At 48.6% G+C, this 15,805-nt stretch overlaps 2 protein-coding genes across 7 annotated transcripts; both read left to right on the plus strand.

The window, feature by feature from the left end:
- The first annotated feature begins 664 nt into the window (after positions 1 to 664).
- On the plus strand, positions 665 to 7,613 carry LOC135251279 (methyl-CpG-binding domain protein 3-like). 5 transcript variants are annotated; one of them, XM_064328575.1, is made up of 8 exons: positions 665 to 989; positions 1,455 to 1,523; positions 2,678 to 2,837; positions 3,194 to 3,331; positions 3,896 to 3,986; positions 4,632 to 4,836; positions 5,507 to 5,665; positions 6,015 to 7,613. In XM_064328575.1, the coding sequence occupies exons 1-7, from the start codon at positions 976 to 978 to the stop codon at positions 5,658 to 5,660; spliced, it is 831 nt and encodes a 276-aa protein (XP_064184645.1). In that variant the 5' UTR covers positions 665 to 975; the 3' UTR covers positions 5,661 to 5,665; positions 6,015 to 7,613. The 5 variants fall into 5 exon arrangements, with proteins under 5 accessions (XP_064184645.1, XP_064184646.1, XP_064184647.1 ...); XM_064328576.1 differs by having other exon boundaries at positions 671 to 989; positions 4,659 to 4,836; XM_064328577.1 differs by lacking the exon at positions 1,455 to 1,523 and having other exon boundaries at positions 673 to 989.
- Positions 7,614 to 8,271: 658 nt separating this feature from the next.
- On the plus strand, positions 8,272 to 14,829 carry LOC135251282 (RNA-binding protein MEX3B). 2 transcript variants are annotated; one of them, XM_064328582.1, is made up of 3 exons: positions 8,272 to 8,785; positions 9,396 to 9,874; positions 12,362 to 14,829. In XM_064328582.1, exons 2-3 carry the CDS (start codon positions 9,418 to 9,420, stop codon positions 13,780 to 13,782), a joined length of 1,878 nt encoding a protein of 625 aa, XP_064184652.1. In that variant the 5' UTR covers positions 8,272 to 8,785; positions 9,396 to 9,417; the 3' UTR covers positions 13,783 to 14,829. The 2 variants fall into 2 exon arrangements, with proteins under 2 accessions (XP_064184652.1, XP_064184651.1); XM_064328581.1 differs by having other exon boundaries at positions 8,272 to 9,874.
- The last annotated feature ends 976 nt before the right edge of the window (positions 14,830 to 15,805 follow it).

The raw sequence follows: 15,805 nt of genomic DNA on the forward strand, positions 1-15,805 counted from the left end.
TCGAATGAGAATCAGTTCCATTCAAATATGCAATTTTGTTGTTTTCACTGGCTGTTAACCCACACACTAAACATAAAACATTGCACACATGGGCACACAAGTCTAGTACTGTACACCTGTAATCCAGCAATTTGTTTTTGTTGAAAAAAAGACTGCATTCATATTGTCTATTAAATATCCCACGTGCATACAGGCAATCAGATCTACGTAAGCATTGGATGAATAAACGATTTACATGACTACAAACATGGCCTTTCCACTACACAGTACGACACGTAACGTATTAATACTTGCACGACTAATGTAGTCTACAAAAGATTGGTCGATCTCATCAAATAATAAATAATCACGTATAGAAAAGACCTATTTATGCTTCTTTAAATGCAGATCTTACTAAAACCACCCTTTATACTCAATGTGTTACAATAAAAAATCCTTCACCCATATGCATCAGTGAAACTAAACACATGCCTACACAAGTGATTAATATATTCAATGTAAAGTTCATCTTCAAGTTCGCGTTGCGTGGAAGCAGAGTTTCTAACGCTCGGCATTCACTATTAACGGTAAAAATCTTAGCATAGCCAACAGCATTTATGGAGGATTGCATTCACGTTCTTTTAGCTTCCCGTATGCGGCTACATCGTACAAAGATTCGACCGCATTTCTCTCACTCCTTTCGTACTGTATTCTCGTTTGGCCCTCTTCCAGAGCGCTGGTAGTAATGAGGTCGTATAGGCGGCGGAGGGATCTACGGGGCGACAAAGAGTGAGGGGGATGCGACAGAGAGAAAGAGCACGGCGCAGCCTGGAGAGAAGGGGGGAGCGCCGCTGACATCGAGTTTGAAGAGGGAAAGCGCGACGGTGTCGCCCTGTTCGGCTCGTTTCTCAACTAAATCGCCGAGGAACAAAAAAAAAAAAAAAAAGATATAAACAAAAAAAAACAGAACCGCGTCAACACAGGCCAGCAGGAACCATGGAGAGGAAAAGGTGGGATTGCTCAGGACGGGAAAGTCGGGCTTGTCTGCAGGGAAAACGATATATTATTTTAGGTACTGGACTATGAAGAACAGGGGGGGGGGGTGACTTGAGTTCTACGGGCAGGTACTGGGCTAACGTTACGGGGCGATGGGTTTTGACACAGATGGGTGGCACTTCTCGTGCAATTGGCTTTTGCTAGTAAGTTAGTATTGTGGGTTTAGTTTTACAAACTAGAGGACAGGTTAACCAGCTAACTCACGTGATAGTTGCTCGGCGAGTTTGTTTGATAGCGAACTGGCTAATAAGTTCGCCCATAGGAACATAGCTAGTAATAGCCTACGGTAGCTAGCTAACCAGCCATCTTTTTACCTTGCTAATTACAGTGCATATCAGTTAGCTAGCTAGCAAACTGAATTCATTGAACTGCTCACGATGTGTTAGAAACGACACGCGCTTGTATTGTTCTTTTTTTAGCAGAAACGAGGAAGAGGAGGATGAACAGAAGCGAGGAGGGGGGGAGGCGGGTCGTATATATAATTTATGGTACCGTTCTGATGACATTATTTATTGTTCTGTGTGTGGTATGCGCACGCCAAGGCCGTCTGCGTGTGTCCGCGTAGCTTCAGCAGTTCACGGCGACTTGGTTTCAGTGCTGCTCGTGTTGAATTGTGCATGTGTCGTCCTGTGTGTGTATAGTTTAGCACGACGCCCTCGCGGCAGCGCTGCGTTAAGAATTTCAAACCATTCCTTTGTGTAAAAGTTTACCGAAGGTATCATTTGCACGAAATGACTCCACGAGAGCTATGTATCTGAATTGCAAACGATTGTGTTTTGAATATGAACACCAGTGCGTAAGTATATATGACCTACAGAACCGATAGCGTGATCGCAAACAGTTTTGTCTTAAGTCGGGGATTCCCGTAATCGTACTGGGGCCTTCGGGAGCAGCGTTTTTGTTACTGTCGAAATGCCAATTCCCCTTCCGTAGTGAGCTGTTTAATTTTTCGACGGACGGGCATTTACAGTGATTTGCGCTCGTAGGCATCCTCATGTTGAAAGTTGGCGCAACTGTCATGCTGAATTATTGTCATTTTAATGGGAGGACTAGCTAATTCACAAATCAGGCTTTTCGTTCTCATACAATTTTTGCAATAATTTCATGTTATTTGTACTATCGCGGTCCGTTTGATCAATTTAATTCGATTGATTGATTTTATCGGTGTTTTTTAAAACATGGTTCATTTTTAGGAGGGGGTTCTCTGTGACTACGTGGCTTTCAACTAAATTCGTTTAAAAAAAACTTGAAACCGTTGAGCAGAGCTCTGTCCTCGCGCCTCTTGTACTTAGTTGCTGTACTTGTCAATCACACCAAGTTTTGATTCTCCTTATTTTGGGGTTTTGCTTTGGGCACTGTTAAGAGTGTATCTGTTTTTCCTTCATTGCAGGTGCATCAGCAGGGCTTTGCATGCAAGTGCAAAGGATGGCGTCATGATTATTAACGCATGCATTTTTACATTTCCCCATCTCATTGACTTGTCCGTGGCTGCTGAAGACTGTAAATGGCTTGTTGCATGTTATTGCTTTTGTCTGGGTTGGGTGCGAATGTGGGATTTGGCGTCCAGTGGGTTGGCCCTACTTGCTTTTTGGTTTGTTGCTGTATTTGACAACCCCACCCCCCCCTCCCCCTTATGCTGCAGCCCGACCGGGAAGAAGTTTCGGAGCAAGCCGCAGCTGGCCCGTTACCTTGGCAACTCAATGGACCTGAGCTCCATAGACTTCCGCACGGGGAAGATGCTGATGAACAAACTCACCAAGACCCGACAGAGGCTGCGCTACGACAACAACAGCCAGAGCAAGGTGAGCGAGAGAAAGAGGAGGAGTATGGGGGAGAGAATGAGTAAGAGTGTGTGAGGGAGAGCGAGAGAGTGTGAGAATGAGGGAGGGAGAGTGGTACAGAGGGAGTGGGAGGGAAAGAGGGAGGTGTGATGAAGAGTGGCTCATCTTCACAAACTCTTTACTGTCGACCTCGTGGGATGAGACTGTTCTCTCACTTATTTTATTTATTATTTTTATTTTTTTAAAGTACTCTGTCTGTGTGTCTGTGTGTGCATGCGTGTCTGTGTCTGTTTCTGTGTGTCTGTGTGTGTGTTTATCTGTCTCTGTGTGTGTGTCTGTGTCTGTGTGTGTGTGTGTGTGTGGTCCGCATGCTGAAGGGCAAGCCTGACCTGAACACCTCGCTGCCAGTTCGACAAACGGCGTCCATCTTCAAACAGCCTGTCACCAAGGTAACCAACCACCCCAGCAACAAGGTGAAAAGCGACCCCCAGAAAGCCATCGACCAGCCCAGACAGGTAAGTCCACATTCCCAGCAGGCTTTGCTCTGTGGTCACATGACCAACCCTGTCTGGCTAATGGCATTCATCTGCTCAAATCATGCAGGAACACACTTACACTCATGATCGAGTTGGGGTGTTCCCGTCTGGTTTTGCGTTTCTTTTCGTTTCTCTCTTTCCCTACAAAAGAGGCGAAGCTCCAGTCCTGGGGAGCTGCTAGGGTTTGTGGGTGGTGTCTTTTTGCGGTTTCCTTTCAATCAGCTACCAACCAACCCCTCAGAAACAAGGTTAACTTGGTTTTTAGACTCTTTGGCCAATCAGTGACTTGAATGATTTAAGTGTTGAAATACGCCAAAAAAAACCCAGAAGACACTACAGCCCCCCCCCCCCATTACATTACAGGCATTTAGCGGACGCTCTTATCCAGAGTGACTAACACAACTCTTACAAACCCAAATTGTCAGCTGGTCTGGAGGGACAGTGGGAGGGCCTGTGGGTGCTGTGGGGGGGGCCTCCTTCATCATCATCCGTAGTCGTGGTTACGTTGTGGGGTTCTTGGCGTTCATCACCGTCTTCCCGTAGCTGTTCTGGGAGAAGAAGCTGAGCGGCCTGAACGCCTTCGACATCGCGGAGGAGCTGGTGAAGACCATGGACCTGCCCAAGGGGCTGCAGAGTGAGTGCAAGCGAGAGCCTGTTACCACCCCCCTCAGTGGGTGGAGCTATGGCAGTCCACCTGACTTGCAGAAGCCAATCAGACATTTTCCTGCTCTCCACAGCGGAAACAACATGACCGGGTCAAACTGGTGTGTCCCTGGTAATGTACAGTTGCTTTTCCCGTTTCAGGTTTCGGTTGAAGCCTTGCTGTCCCATCGCTAATGTGAGGGTCAGGGTGAATGGCTGGACTAATCGAGAATGCTCTAAATCTGAAATGTTCAAAAAAACCCTGGAAAGTCAACTATCCTTTTCGTGTTCTCCATTGCCAGGTTAAAAGGGCAATCCAGTCGTAGTAATTCAGATTAAAAGCGCAGTGTGGTCACTGCATTGTGACTCCGGTTGAAAGGGCAGCGCGGTCGTAGTAATTCAGATTAAAAGCGCAGTGTGGTCAATGCATTGTGACTCAGGTTAAAAGGGCAGCGCGGTCGTAGTAATTCAGACTAAAAGCGCAGTGTGGTCGTAGTAATTCAGATTAAAAGCGCAGTGTGGTCACTGCATTGTGACTCAGGTTAAAAGGGCAGCGCGGTCGTAGTAATTCAGATTAAAAGCGCAGTGTGGTCGTAGTAATTCAGATTAAAAGCGCGGTGTGGTCGTTGTGATCCAGGTTCTGACGCAGGCCGTTTGCCCCCAGGGGTCGGTCCCGGGTGCACGGACAAGACGCTCCTGTCTGCCATCGCCAGCGCCCTCCACACCAGCGCCGCGCCCATCACCGGCCAGCTGTCCGTCGCCGTGGAGAAGAACCCGGGGGTGTGGCTCAACACCACCCAGCCCCTCTGCAAGGCCTTCATGGTCACCGACGACGACATAAGGTAACCTGGCAACACCGCGAGACAGCGTCAAAGTGCGGAAATGTAGCGATGTGACTCCATTTTTTTTCCTCTCTCTTGAATAACAAGGAAATGCTGAGTTTTCATGACCCTAGATGTCTCTGGTGGTCACTAGTATTTTCGTACGTGTCAGCACCGTCAGAGAACTGTCCACATTTTAGTGCTTTCAAGCCTGTGGAATTGTATCCAAAAACGGTATGGACTTTTGGCTAGCATGTTAACACTTGGTAGTTCAGTAGCTTGGTACTGCTAAAAGATGGGTAGTTGGTCACTTGCTAACATTAAACAGCTGTTGTAAATTTGGCTAACAGACCTCTAGTACTTTAAAAAACACATGTAAAAAACATACACACTTATTCAGCCCAAACAGATGCTGTGTGTTTAGCTATTGTTTACATTTCTCCCTAGTCTGTTTATTGCAATTTTACTGAACTGCATCGAGCTAGATTCCCTGTACTCCAATGTCATATGCTGTACATCTTAAAAATACGGGTATTCCTCACATAGTTGAAATGTATTTTATGTGGGCTGGTACTGTGAGCGTTTGGCCAGGGACTTTAAGGACATACCTGACCTCGGTTGTGGAAACGCGGCAGTTTGGCTACGTGTTTTTTAAACTCGTGGGCGATGGCTCCCCCTGGTGGCGGTGCAGGAAGCAGGAGGAGCTGGTGCACAGCGTGAGGAAGCGGCTGGAGGATGCTCTCATGGCGGACATGCTGGCGCACGTGGAGGAGGCCGCCAGGGAGGGGGCGGGGCACGAGGACGGCGACGGCCCCGATGATGAGGACCACACGGAGGCGGTATAGCAAAGGTGGGGGGCGGGGGGGGGGGCATGGGGCATAGTCCGTAGTCGTGGTTACGGAATGTTACAGTTTGAATGGTTCTGACTTTGCTGTGCAGTGTTGTATGGAGTATGGCTCACCTGTCTGGCTCATAAGCAGAGAGTAATACAGGTCTGATCAGGTAAACTGCTCTTTTTACTTCAGTCCATGTTCTGGATTTGGGAGGGTTCCGGGTTTTACTCAGTGCAGTTATCCAGCTAACTCTGTTACCCTGCTTTTTGAAACAGGGCCCAGGTCCAGGGTTGCTAACCACCCCCCCTCTCTCCCAAGTGCCTGGTAATCCAGCGGCTTTTCTCTCCTTGTTGTTCCCTGCTGCAGGCCTAGGGGGTGCTGTTGAGCTGCCTGAAATTCAGAACATCCCGCGGAACCAAACCGGGGTCACCTCTCTGTCTCCGCCCTCAAAACGCCACCTCACTGACTCTCTCCCCCGAGTCCCCACCTCCCTGGAACCATGGCAACCTCCGCCTCACTCCACCATGAAGGACTCTTGCTACAATCCTCAAACGGATTGATTCCTGGCAAATAGTTTGTTCTTGTTTTTTTGTTGGGTTTTTTTTTTTCTCCACATTTTCATTTTCATTACACTGTCGTGTGAGATTTTCAGTAGATGTTTGAAGGTATCTCTTTTTTTAATTGTATAATGGAAATTTGGTTGGGATGTGTATGTATGTGTGTGTGTGTGTTTGCGTGTCTCTTGTCTGGGGAAAGTCTGGTGGGCAAGTAGTCACATGACCTCGTGATCACGTCCAGTGACAACCTTCCTGTAGTCCCATCCACCAGTGCACATGTTCCAGTATCAGTCTTTAACAAGCTCAACAAGTTAAATTTCAGAGTGTACATTTAATAAGGCAATGACGTCAAAAACTTGTGAGCCATTTGAGTGGGGCCTGTGTTCAGAATAGTTCCACTCCCATCGATGTTCACCCCCTTCCGCACGCAGTCCTCTTGTCCCTGCTCTAGCTGTGCACTGACAGTGGTGAGCCACTAGGGGGCAGCAGTACTGGCTGAGTTTTGCGGCACGCTGTCAAGCTGCAGGGGCCAGCTGGAAAGGAAGTTGAATTGAACGTTTGTGGAGCAACATCCTGTGTCGGTTACTTTTTTTTCCCAGTTTCTTGCTTCTTTTGACTAAATAAATGTGGGGCTACTAAAAAAAAAACTAGATGGATTCAGTGAAGGATACAGGTCAGTAATGCCGGTTGGGCAGTGTTTTCAATGAGTTACAGCGAATGGGCATTTACAAAAAATATTTCATTACATCCTGGGTGTGGGAGGAATGCAATGTTGATGTTATGTTATCACTAACACATGACTGGGTTATAGGTTCCATGAGTCAGGGCTGGCTGCTTTCAAGGTGGCTTGTGACATCACAATGGGGTAGTGTCGCTAACTACCAGCAACACAAGGTGCTTAAGACCCTACTGGAACCTGCAGTGAGGACTGTTAGCAGACATTGGTTTCATTTAACACTAGTCCTGTTTTTACCTTGCATGCGTTTTCTCTGTTGAATAGATTTTTTAAAGATATTTGTTAAACGGTTTCGTTTGGTGCTGCGCCTCCCCCCAACGCCCGCCCCTCATTTGCTTTGTGTTCTGGAAATCAAAATCTGCTTTTATATTTCAGCTTTTATATTTTTTACATCTTTGATTAGCGGTGTGGAATGTTTAAGTGGGGCCATTTGTTTCTTTAAAATCTTTGATTTTCATTATATTTTGTAAAAATTAGAAAATGTAATCATTTTTTGTGTGTCAAATCTTCTGTACACAGTTTGGGGTTTTAATTCCAGTTTAAGAAATGAAGCAAGTTTCAGCTTCAGTTAACATACAGCCTGAAGTGAAGTTGGATTGAGATTCACATCAGCAAACATTTACTGCCGAGATTTTGTTTGGAAAAAGTAACAATTAAAAAAATGTTAACTAACTTGGTCCAAGAAGAATGTCTCTCTTTGTGTTAAACTTTTTTGTTGAGGTCACATGCCACTTGTGAGTTTGATCTGCTCTTGCCCATGTACATTACCAAAACTTAACTTGGATTGATAACGGTTTTACGTTTTTAAATTTGCTGCGCAACAAAAGGTCGTACATATTTAATTACATTGTAAAATATACTTTAAAAATATATTTCCAGTGATCTGAAAGTCCTGAACAAGTGTTAAGTTCTTGTTTACCCCCCCCCCCCCCACACACACACACTTCGAGTAATTGTGCTATGACAACGGTTCCACAAAGCCATAGCAACACCCAGTTGGCCGCGTCAGGTAAAATAACAATTAAAATTCCAGAAGTAGCTCGCTCCCGAAGGGATGTCATAATTAAAGATGAGACGACAAGGGCAGGTATGATGTTAGCTGGGAAGCGCAGTAGTCCAAAGCTAGAAACGACGAAAGAAAAATCGGATCTTAAATGCATTTACAGTGTTAATTATGCTGTCATTTCGGAGTTTCTTACTGTACGGTTAGGCAAATAAGTGACCACTATGACGGAATAGTTTGTTCTTGTCTACTTGCGAGACAGGCAGTTGGCCGTGGAAATGTCTGTTGCATCGGCGAATATCAAGAGAGGAATGACACGGACCACTTTATTTGTTTTGACTGGGGATTTACTAATACACGGGAAAGCACATTATTGTGGCAATGTGGCAATCCCTACCACCAAAAATCCTCGACCTCCCGTCGGCCAATGCACGCATAACGTGCCTCCTTCGCTGCGCGCTCGTTTTACGTGGCCTTTGAACCCATTGTTGTGTTGCAAGTGACGTCACTGCTGTGTGCAGGGAGACGGGCAGAGCGGCGTGCGCCTGGCGAGACAAAGGCGGCGGACCGGAGAGAGGGAGAAAGCGGTTAGATACAGAGAAATTGGGAGATAGTTCAAAGGAAATCTGTAGATAGGGGACAAATAAATAAGTGGGATGGTGGGAAGATAAAAGCTGGAGATCCGCGCGAGGTAGACTTAAAAATTCCTGGTCCTGCTCGTGCGTTTTTAAGCTTTTTCTCCAACGCCCCCCAAATTCCCCTGCTAGCCTCCGAGCATCCCTATTTCAGGACAGAAAAGAAAGAAACCGATAGGAAGAGAATTTGGTGGCGAGAAGGAAAAGTGAGTGAAAGCTTCCTCACGTTGATAACGGAAAACTATTTTCAGTTATTGCTGGCTGTGAACTGACTTGCTAGCTAGCTATATATTAATTTCTTCAGCTGTTTGCTAGCTAGTTGGCTAGCAGTGTTATTCTCAAACAAAGGGGACAACGTGACTAGCTAACTGGGTTGAACAAAATATCAATAGCCAGTTATTCAAAACTATTTAAGTAGTGGTTATACTATTTTTTCACGGGGAACTCGGCGCATAATACAAAGGAAGCACTGTTTGTTTCAAAGAAGTTCGAAAGACATTGCAAGCAAAGATAATTGCTTATAATGATGACAGCTATGTGCAACATTTGAAAGATGTGCAAACGGCAAGAGGGCAGAAAGAGAACAAACAAATGCGAAGAGTGACTGCAATAAAGTGACTACATCAGGGATCACCGAGTGTTCAGCAGAGCAGACCAGTTAGCTGGCTAACTTTGTATGCCTTTGATCAGTTAAACGTGCAGTTTTTCCTTTTTTTGTGTTAACCAGTTTGCAGAAAGGGCTAGGGGTTGGGAGGAGGGGTTTTCGAGCTCCACTGCGGCTGAAGTCTAATGCTTAAACGCGGGGACTATGCCTAGCCCCCTGTTTCACCTAGAGATAATGGAACACGAGATGGTGAACGCTCAGCACAATGGGGTCAGCTTGCCCGGGGAAACGGACGCGGAGTCGCGGGACGAAGAACACCAGGAGGCGCTCCGCTTCGCCTTCGACCAGCTGTCTCTCATGGCTGTTGAGAAGGGGGACTGTGGCGGCGGAGCAGGGCTCGTGGACACCCTGGACGCCCCGAGCTCCATCTCCGAGACTTGCAATGGCGTGGGAGGCGGCGGTTACGTCGGCTTACAAATGCTGGAGCACGCCAACGGCTCTCTCGGATCCCCGACCTCCTGCTCCCCGTCCCCGGAATACTACGGCACGGGCGGATACCACATGGCCGGCCCGCACTCCATGCTGGGGGAGCCGAACTCCGTGCTCTGCAGTAGGAAGCGGAGCGTCAACATGACCGAATGTGTACCCGTCCCCAGCTCGGAACACGTTGCAGAAATTGTAGGAAGACAAGGTGAGATATGCGGCGATTGCCAACTTATCAATAGGCACAGACGCACTTTATTATCGACCAGCCTAACTACATCCCCCACACTCAAACACAACGATACAAGTGTGCTTAAAAAATGGAATTGGGTAGTGTACAAAAAGTGGTTTGCTTCAGCTAACCGACACCATTAGTTCGCCTGTTAGCTACACCATTATCTGACCGGCCAGTTTGCAAACTGTAGCTAGTTACGAAGCTCGGCCCCATGCAGCATGCTAAATAAGTGGTTGTGCTAGCAGGCTACAGCTACTTCCTTTGGTTATTGTTCTGCGGGACCTGCTATTGCCCGTCTGGTAAATCCATTGTTCTCCAAAATGAGCTGTGTTTTGTCGTGTGATGATGGTCGATTAAGTCGGAGATTGCTGTTAGTCTGGAAGTCGAGACACGTCTATCGGTCCCATTGCTACTGAACACTCGGGCGCTTTTCTTTGTTTGCACGCTGCGGCTCTCTAAAGTTCTTGTGCCTATTTACCGCGGCCTAACATCGGCGTGCATGTTCAACGGCTACTGGCATGCAGCTTGATTGCTACGGCGATTTTAGATTTATAACGGAGCGTGATCCTACTAATTTCTGTACCAGTAGCTGTATCGGAACGCCTAAAACCTAAGTAGCTAGTTAGTTTTTTATGGCAGGAGGGAGGGGGAGGGGCGAGGTAGCCTAGACGGCCAGACAAAGCAGTAGGTTGTCGGGAGTCTGGACATGTCTAGCTAGGCTATAAGTCCCAAACAAAGGAACCGCGCTTGTTTGGTTTGAAATAACAATATAACTAACGGTTAAATTATTATGATGTTACAATTTTGTAGGTTAGCCAGTAGCGATGTGTTTTTATGTTAAAGTTATCGTCGGTTAAGTTTGCGCTGATGTGATGTAACCATTAGTTTTGTAGCAGGGCGGCCGATACACGGGCGTGGGGCGGTGTTTTCAGGCTGTAGCTAACGTTAGTTCTGTTGCCCTCTTGTGAATCGCCTCCCGTCTAAAACACTAACCCGGAGTATAATTTATCTGTCCTTCTCAATTAACTTGTAATGTTACGTCCACTGTTGTTGAATTTGGCGAGTCCGGCACAGTAGTACTAGCGTTATTGCATTGTTCCCTTTGTTTGAAAAAGCCATGCTTTTCTGCCTTCCACGATGACATCACAGACTCCACACGCTATTGGCTGTCTGACATGCGCTGTCCATATTTAAAGGTGCAGTGCACCGCTCCGGAGGGGGTCGGCGAACAATGATGCGCGCTAATGGGACAATAATGGCTGTAGTTGTCCGCCCTGTTGGAGCCGTAGCCGTAGACATGTTGTCTCTCAACCGTTATTCTGTCTCCGGGTCCCATCTACTAAAGCCAACCAAGACCGCATTTCAGCGTACATTCTCCAGGGAAACATAATGCACTGATCATGTGGTGTATTTCATAACCGCCCTGAAAACAAAAACACGAACGTGGCTGTCTGATTTTTACCCATCTCAAGACCTATATTGCACTTCTTTGTACTGATAGGGCACCCCGGTTTTAGTCCCTGTCTTCTCGTGTCTTGTGTCAGGGAATCCTAAAAGTTTTGAAACCACAACCCAGTTAATGAGACCATACATTATATGTGAACCACCCCAGCCCTTGTACAAGTGTTCAAATATGAAGCCAAGATGTTTTTAACATGCGTCAAAACAATTGCATGCGCACACTAGGTCTTTTGCAGTGTATTTAATTTGTATTGTGTAAACAAATGTTATATTGTATCACATACCCTCTGTGCCCAATAAATAATTAATTTAATGTGTTTTGTGACCCACCTCAACCCTCTCCCACTGCCTGTAGTTTGGATGCACCTCTGGCTTATCCAATAACCTGAAAGATTTTTAAAGTACTTTTTTAATGGTGTTGGATTTTCTGTGGATGTAAGGCCCTGACCCTCACTGTATAGTTGGTTAAAGTCCCCAACCAAGGGAACTAATCATACACATACCTTATTCATGTGAGGTCATCAGGCATAGACTGATTGGGTTGATTTTTACTTGTGGAGGTAATTCCAATGGAGCATTCTGACATGATAAAAAAAATCCGCAGTGACCCCACCTCAATTACTGACCATGTCCCGGATGTTAGACGCCAAAACTTCCGTTTCCGTAGAAAAAAAGGGGGCACCTTTTATGGCAAATTACTGATGTTTATTCACACAAGACTAATATTACCAGACGACCTCTGTTACCTACTTTCCCCCCAAAATAAAAACAGGGAATTTACTTTGCAGCCAATTAGAAATGATCATTGTGGCAGATTCTGATGGGATTCAAATTACAGGAACAATAGCTGGTAATTCCAATTAATGGACACCCTTGAGTAAAGCTAATCCTGTCAGAATAGGGCTTCTCTGTGGCTTCTCTGAGGCATAATAGGCTCCTCCCCCAATGATGAGTCACTGTCTGACATCACACTTTTGCCCCGCCCCCTTCTCTCACCAGGCTGCAAGATCAAGGCCCTGCGCGCCAAAACCAACACGTACATCAAGACGCCGGTGCGCGGGGAGGAGCCGGTGTTCATCGTGACCGGCCGCCGCGAGGACGTGGAGATGGCCAAGCGCGAGATCCTGTCGGCGGCCGAGCACTTCTCCATGATCCGCGCGTCCCGCTGCAAGGCGGGCGCGGCCGGGGCCGCGGGCGCGGGGAGCCTGCCGGGGCCCCCACACCTGCCGGGCCAGGTGACCATCCAGGTGCGCGTGCCGTACCGCGTGGTGGGGCTGGTGGTGGGGCCCAAGGGCGCCACCATCAAGCGCATCCAGCAGCAGACGCACACCTACATCGTGACGCCAAGCCGCGAGAAGGACCCGGTGTTCGAGGTGACGGGCATGCCGGAGAACGTGGACCGCGCGCGGGAGGAGATCGAGACGCACATCACGCTGCGCACCGGCGCCTTCGTCGACCTGCAGGGCGACAACGACTTCCACAGCAACGGCACCGACGTCAGCCTGGAGGGGCTGAGCTCGCTCGGGCTGGGCGCCGCCCTCTGGTCCCGGGCCAACCCCCCCACCGCCACCCCGCCGCCGCCGCCCCCGCCCCCTCCCCCGCCCGGCAGGAAGATGAGCTCCGCCGCGTTCCACGCCGCCGGGCTGGGCTCGGAGTCCTGCGGGGGCGGGGGCGTGGCCGGGGCCCGGGGCCCCCCGGAGAACGGGAGCCCCACCAGCCCCTTCAGCACGGGCAGCGGGGGGGGCGGCTTCACCTTCGCGGGCGACCCCTCGCCCTGCCTGCCGCCGGCCCCGCCCTCCGCCGCGGACGAGCTGGGGTTCGAGTTCGGCTCCGCCCACATCTGGGCGCCATTTGCGAACGGCGGGCCGCAGCAGCGGCGGAACAGCAGCGGGCCGGGCGGCGGCGCCAGCGGCACCACCCCCCGCCTGTCCCCCACCCTCCCCGCCGAGCCCGCGCTGGAGCACCCGCTGGCCCGCCGCGCCCAGAGCGACCCGCTCAGCGCCCTCTCCTGGCTGCAGGCGGGCGGTGCGGCCTCCTTCTCCGGCGGCAGCAGCAGCAGCAGCGGCGGCAGCACCACGGGCTACTCTTCCTCCTGCTCGGCCTCCTCGCTCCCCGGGGGCTCACCCACCGACTCGGAGGGGGGCGGCAGCGGCGTGGGCGGGGCCGGCGCCGGGCTGCTCAGCCGCTTTAAGGCCGGGGGGGTCGTGGCGGCGGCGGTGGGGGGCGGGGCCGGGATGGCGTTGGCGGCCGCTAACAGGGACTGCTACGTGTGCTTGGAGAGCGAGGTGACGGCAGCCCTGGTGCCCTGCGGGCACAACCTGTTCTGCATGGACTGCGCCGGGCACATCTGCCAGTCCAGCGACCCCGAGTGCCCGGTCTGCCGCACCCCCGCCACCCAGTGCATCCGCATCTTCTCCTAATGCCCCCCGCCCCGCCCCCAAACCCCCGCAGGAGGCAGCCAGGCGGAGGGGGGGGGGGCGCAGGTAATTCGGGGACTGGGCGGGGTGGAGGGGGTTCAGTGACTCTGCTCTGGTTCTCTCTGTTCTCTCCTGTGATTGACAGCTGGGCTCTGACGCCCAATGGGAAAAAATGGCGCCATGCAGCTGTTACAGACTCACAAATGTTACAAACGTAGTTTCGTTTTTTTTGTTGGTTTTTTTTTTTTTGTTCTGTCTGTGAAAACAAAAGAGAATGTCTCTTGAAATGGTGCAAGACTGGTTGGTTTTTTTCAGGGCGGACTTTGAAACTTTGAATGAAACCATTCTGTCTTATCTCCAGGCATTAATCCGACGCAGTTTGGTGTGTGTTTGCGTGTACATTGTATGTATATATGTACATATGTATGTGTATATACATATATACGCATATGTATTTTGTCTAGCTTCAGGTCTGTGCGTGCATTACACACAGGATTCCTTTCGGACGTTTCCTTACTTGGAGGTATTTTTTAATTGAGCAGCGAAGGTCTGGCGCACTTTTTTAAAAATGCTTTTTTTAAGATGTTCAATTCCTGAGTAGGACGGGGATCAGATTTTTTTGGTTAAATATTTTTTTAAGCAGAGTTTTATCTTGTACAGATTTTAGTGCATTTTTTGCATGTCGGATGGCAATATTTTGGGGGACCCCTGAGAGGACAGGGAACAATCTTTCTTTTATTATTATTATTGTTGTTATTATTATTATTATTATTATTGTCTTTTTCCGGCTCAAGCGGGGGGACCCTTTTGAAGAAGAGGACGGTCGGCCACGCCCAGTTTAAGGCCGGCGCGCACTACGGGTTGTGGCTCGAGGCTTTGAGTGAGATTTGTGGGCGCCCCAATCGTCCTGTCCGCGCTCCTTGCGTATGTATAAAGTTTAACGCTACGAACTGAAACAAAGGACTGCACCACAATGTACATCAAACCAAAATATTATGGCAAGATTTTAGTGCTTTTTAAAAAAATTGAATAAAATACTAATGGAATAAATCTCATATATATATGATGCTGAGAATTGATGTCCACCGTAATGGGTTAATCAAAAGTTAATGTGCTACAGACCTGGGTCAAATACGTATTTGTTTTGGATTCAAATAGTTTTCTGCCCTGAACTGATCTTGTCTGGTGTGCTGGAACCAATGAAATACTCTCAAAAAGTGCAAACCCCACCTTCTGGTCATACTGGCAGGCTCAATTACGCCAGACAAGATCAACAGAGCACAGAAAAGTATTTGAATCCAAAAGAAATGCGTATTTCACCCAGGTCTGGCGTGCTAGTAGAGCAGTGTAAGATGAGTCGGAGCTGTGATTTCAAAGCTAGATGTCCGTGTTCCTACAGCTTTTTATAACCGCTTGCTCCTCCATGCCTAAACCCTTACACTCTTTCCAACGGTTGCGAGCCGGACGTTCGTTTAAAAAACAAGCGGCGCCTTTTGCGCTGGTCTGCGTTCGCTCTTCAGCTGTAAAACCGTGTCGGCAAAAGGCTCCGTTCTGTTCAACCAGCGACGTTGATCTCGGACAAATGCTACAGAGACAGAGGGTCGCTAACTCCGCAGATGGTTTCATAAAGAGAATTTTCTAACGGTTTACCTTTTATTAAAATTAATCGCAGCAGCCAAATGACTGCATACGTGCTCGTTTGCTGGGGGAGGGGGGTCGAGCCCTTTGGCGGGCTATTCTGTTTGCGGCTCTCCGCCATTTTCAGACTGTTAGCTGACATTACCAAACGCTCACGGCGAACAGAAAGATTCTTAAATGGTGGCGGTTTGCTCGTGTTCACCCTGTTAAAATGCACTCTGCGGTTCTGCACTGAGGCTGAAGAGCCGCGCGGAAGGTTTTCTGGATCTATTTGACCTCTGACCCCCTGTGCTTCCCTTTTTTTTAGGTCATAGGAGAAGAGACAGGTGCACGTTATTTTAAGCAGTTTTGTTTTACTATAGTTTTTTTTTTTTGTAGTTTAAAATTT

This window comes from Anguilla rostrata, chromosome 3, assembly GCF_018555375.3.
Source record: "Anguilla rostrata isolate EN2019 chromosome 3, ASM1855537v3, whole genome shotgun sequence".
Lineage (NCBI taxonomy): Eukaryota > Metazoa > Chordata > Actinopteri > Anguilliformes > Anguillidae > Anguilla > Anguilla rostrata.